We start from the raw sequence: 4,764 nt of genomic DNA on the forward strand, positions 1-4,764 counted from the left end.
GCACCTTGTATTTGGTGATAATAGTGATGATTCTCGTTAATTATCATCAAGTTTTCTTCAAAGTAAACTATGTAGTTTTGGTCTTTTAACACTGGTCTCAATTTTCCAACATTTCTGTGTTTGAAGGGACACTTTACTTCAATTAAGCATCTTTCGCTAACAAACCCATCAGGACTAGCACCCAAAAATCCACAATAGTCCATGCAAAATCCGGCTGGATCCACTGATAATCCGGTAATTTTTTGAAATACAGCAATTGCTGTCACTGCATGTCACTTTATCGCTTGTATACCATCCAGCTCGTACCCTTCTAGTAGGCTTGAAAATAAAGATTTTGAGAATTTGTTCCTCCTGCAGGCTGACAGTATAGAGCCAAATTTACTACTAGTTATTCTGTACTTTCTAGCAACTAGCCAATTTTCATTAATTGACTGTCCTCTAGTTATTTGTTCAACTTTATTTATAGTATCGATATCTACTGAGCATTTTGATTTTAAAAATGTCTCTTTGTCAGTAGCCTGTGTATACTCTAGTGAATATAAAATATCTTCAATATTCTTTATTATGCTTGTCAATTGTGATTGCTCAGGCATAAACAGCCATGTAAATCCAACTGGATTAGAGTATCCTAATTCATTCCTAAAATCTGCCATTTCTTGGGTTGATGCTGGTCTCGAAAAAGCCTGATAATTAGAAAATTTTGGTTTGTAGAGATCACTAATCCTCACAATTTTTTCTCCATCGCCAGTAGGTTTGCGCTGATTCCACACACAGGTTTTGTCAGTAACACTGATGTTGTTGTGTGCATGAAAACATACAGCTGCCATGGGATGGCATACTGCTTGTCCCCTGGGGCAGGAGCAGGTGACATCCAATATACCATCCTCGTAATCAATGGAAACCTGAAAAATAACATGATTATGCAAAATAACAACGATCTTTTTGATATGACTTCAAAATTCACCTCAACATTATAAGTTCTATTCTTCATACTGGCTGTAACTTCACCTCGAAGTAGGGCAGGGGAAACAGCAGGATCGAAAATCATTTTTTTCACATTGCCACTGCTATAAGAGTTTTCACCTCTTTGTAGTTGGGCGATATTGTCCTTAAAAAAGGTTGCTATTGCAGATAATGTTAAAACATGCGATGATGACACTAGAACAAATAATCAGTATTATTTAATTTGATATATTTCAATATTATTCCAATAGTATACATTAATCCAGTGAGCATAACCTAAAATATAGCTTTTAAAATGAGAAAATACTGTATTTTTGTCAATTTAAATTATTATAACTATTTTTATTTTATCAAGTGAATACGATTACTTACTTTTTAACAATTTTTTTCCTTTAATAACTCCTATAAAACGCTTAAGTAATCAAAAATCTAGACACAAATGGAAAATAGTATGGCTACCAGGTTTGTTTAGATACAAAGAATGTTTGTGACGTCACACTAATGCCGCGTATAGAATTATTATTATTAATTCAAGCTAATCCGCTTCCACCCAAGGTGATTAGCGGGGTGTATAACAATATATAACAATATACAATATTAGATTTTGTTTAGTAGATTAATGTCCTTTAGGAATCCCAACAATTTATCGACTGGGCAGTTTACACCTAAGAGTATATTTAAGTCTGTGGGTAGTCTATATTTTAGCCGGTACGTGTCGAACTTAGTGCAATTGATCAGGAAATGTTTCACTGTTAAGTGTTCTTGACATGAATCACATATAGGAGCATTGTCATTATTGAAAAGATAAGTGTGCGTAAATTTGCAATGCCCTATTCTAAGTCTAGTAATAATCACTTGTGCTCTGCGTGTTATTTTTGGATACTTCCACAGTGTCACTGTTGATTTAAATTCGCGAAGTTTGTCTTGCGATCGCTGCCAGTTTTGTTGCCAGTGGTTGTGAACTTTTTCCCGAATAAGTGTTCTCACGTCACTCACCACGCACTTTGTTATGAGTTCAGCATTAACGTTTACGATTGCGTTACGCGCAATACGCTTCTTCGTTGCCTCTGATACCAATGTGAGCAGGAATCCAAATGAAATCGACAGATTTCTTGTCGTTCTGGATATTGTGAAGCAGTGATTTGATTGATTGTAATATTGGATGCTTGGGATAGAGATGTTTCAAGGAATGAATGCTACTTAAGGAATCAGTTAAAATTAGGGTTTTGGGATTTGGGAAGGAGGTAGTTACTTTGAGGGCATGAAAGATAGCATAGAGTTCTGCCGTAAATATGCTAGTGTGAGGGGAGAGTTTTATGCTGTAAGATTCAGTTGCGGTCGCTACTGCAGCACCCACTCCTGCCTCCGATTTCGAAGCATCCGTGTAGACTATGTTGAAGTCAATGTAGTTATGCAGTATCCTGTTGAGTTCTGTAAAGATTTCATGGCGATTTGTATCCCTATCAAACCCGGTCAAGTTAGTATGGCAGCGAGGGGTAGAGATTGTCCACGGAGCTGGATGTTCGACAGTGGATGGAAACATAGTTGGGAGCTCTAAGTTAAATTTCTGAAGAAGATCTCTAATTCTGGCATAGAATGGCTTAGATAGATGCGGTTTTTTATCAAAAAGATCTCTATATATGTTGTTGAATGTCTTATTGTAAACTGGTTTTCTAGCATTAGTGGATATAGCAGCCGCGTAATTCAAGCTCAATATAGAGCGTCTGTAGCTTAATGATGGTTCGCCAAGAAGACTTCGAATGCTGGTATTAGGGGATGTTGTAAACGAGCCTGAAGCTGTTTTTAATACTGTATTGTGGATAACATCGAGTTTGCGAAGTACAGTTTTTCTGGCAGATGCATAAGCTATGGAGCCGTAGTCTATTTTAGACCTAATCAGCGTTTTATATATAAGTAGTAGCGTTGTTTGGTCCGATCCCCAATTTATATTTCCTAGACTTTTCATTATATTAAGCCGCTTCATACATGTTTGGACTAACTTCTCTATGTGATCTTTCCAGGTAAGCTTATGGTCAAAGATCATTCCTAGAAATTTTGCTGATGATTTAAAGTTGATATTTTGGTTATAAAGTTTCAATTTTGGGATAGTATATGAACGATTTCTGCTAAATACCACACCTGTTGTTTTGGTAACAGAAAACCTGAAACCGGATTGACGTGACCATAATTCCAAATTTGTGATGAATTGTTGAATAAATAGAGATATTGTATTTATATTTTTTCCTTTTATGTAAACTACTAGGTCATCTGCGAAGACTCTTGCTTTCAGTGGTTTTTTCAGATTATTGAGTATGTTGTTGATGGCAATCAGAAATAAAGTAGGGCTGATAACTGAGCCTTGTGGGGTTCCATTTGCTTGGCGGTAAGCATCAGATAGTACGTCGTCAACCCGAACCTTGAATGTTCTGTTGGCAAGGAAGTTGTTGATGAAAGCTAGGCAATTTCCTGTGATATTCCATCTTCGTAGTTGCATCAGAATGTTTGGAGTACAGCAGGTATCAAATGCTTTTGAGATATCGAAGAAAATGGCTACACATACCTGTTTGGTGGCAAAAGCCTCGTTGATCTCACTTTCCAAATCCACAATATTGTCAAGAGTTGAGCAGTTTGGTCTAAAACCAGTTTGTTCCTTGATTAAGAGGTTAGAAGTTTCGAGATGCCACATGAGTCTTTGGTTGACAATTTTCTCTAGCAGTTTTGCCATTGAGCAAGTTAGTGATATAGGTCTGTACGAGTTGGCTTCTTGTTTGGGCTTTTTAGATTTTAAAAATGGTAGAATAATAGCTTCAGACCATAAAGAAGGGAATACTTTATCTTCCCATATCTTGTTGAAAAGCTTCAGTAGATGCCGTTTTGCTGAAGGTGGTAGATATTTGAGAAATATGACTGGAATATTGTCTGGACCTGGGCTCGAGTTTTTCATTTTTTCTAAGGAGCTGTCAAGTTCTTCTATAGTAATAGGAAGGTTTAAAGGGTTATCCAGTGTATCTTCAAAACTGATGGGAGTTTGTTCGATTTGAGCCTTGTAATTGAGAAAGTCGCGTGTGAAATTTGAAGTTGACGATTGTTCTTGGTAGGATTGGCCCAAAATATTGGCTATATCTATTGTGGATGAGTAGTAACGATCATTGTGTTTAATGCTACGGATAGTGCTTTTTGAACTATGTCCATTCATTTTTCTTATTTTGGTCCAGACTTGATTTATTGGAGTGGAGGAGTTTATTCCAGAAACATATTCCTGCCAAGATTTTTTCTTGGATTGTTTGATCACAAGTTGTGCCTTTGCTTTGTATTTTTTCAACTCTACGCGATTTTGGAGAGTTTTGTGTTTCCTGTACTTGTTCAACGCTGCTTTTGCTTCCCTGATAGCTTTTTCGCAATCTTGATTCCACCAGGGGACTGGAGTATGGCCTTTTATATCTTTTGTTTGGCCAATGTGCTGGCTGGCACTATCCAAGATGATTTTATTGAAGTTCAATACACATTTCTGGACATCGTTGGTATTATCGCAGCTATCCATGTTTAGCTCAATCTGGTTACTGAAGGATGTCCAATCTGCAGAATTTATTCTCCATTTAGGTGAGAATTTTGGTGAACATTTTCCTGGAGAGGTGCGATTTTCGATAATAATTGGAAAGTGATCGCTTCCATAGGAGTACGAGAGAGCCTCCCATGATAGATTGGCAGAAAGTGCTGGGTCGCAGAGACTTAAATCGATAGCAGAAGTTTCTCCGGTGGATATGTTGAACCTAGTATGGCTTCCATCATTCAGAAAATTCA

At 37.1% G+C, this 4,764-nt stretch overlaps 1 protein-coding gene across 1 annotated transcript; it reads right to left on the minus strand.

The window, feature by feature from the left end:
* Positions 1-272: 272 nt before the first annotated feature.
* LOC130896571 (uncharacterized) lies at positions 273-4,504 on the minus strand. The gene is made up of 3 exons (XM_057804752.1): positions 3,524-4,504; positions 965-1,108; positions 273-902 (listed from the first exon to the last, which is right to left on the minus strand). Exons 1-3 carry the CDS (start codon positions 4,502-4,504, stop codon positions 273-275), a joined length of 1,755 nt encoding a protein of 584 aa, XP_057660735.1.
* Between the last annotated feature and the right edge of the window lie 260 nt (positions 4,505-4,764).

This window comes from Diorhabda carinulata, chromosome 7 (genome assembly GCF_026250575.1).
Source record: "Diorhabda carinulata isolate Delta chromosome 7, icDioCari1.1, whole genome shotgun sequence".
NCBI lineage: Eukaryota > Metazoa > Arthropoda > Insecta > Coleoptera > Chrysomelidae > Diorhabda > Diorhabda carinulata.

Coding starts and splice junctions, on each gene's coding strand:
- LOC130896571 (XM_057804752.1), bottom strand. CDS start 4,504: ATGGATAGCTGCGATAATACCAACGATGTCCAGAAATGTGTATTGAAC. Junction 1,109..3,523: donor AGGCTTTTGCCACCAAACAG/GTATGTGTAGCC, acceptor ACCTTTTTTAAG/GACAATATCGCCCAACTACA. Junction 903..964: donor ATAGAACTTATAATGTTGAG/GTGAATTTTGAA, acceptor GTTATTTTTCAG/GTTTCCATTGATTACGAGGA.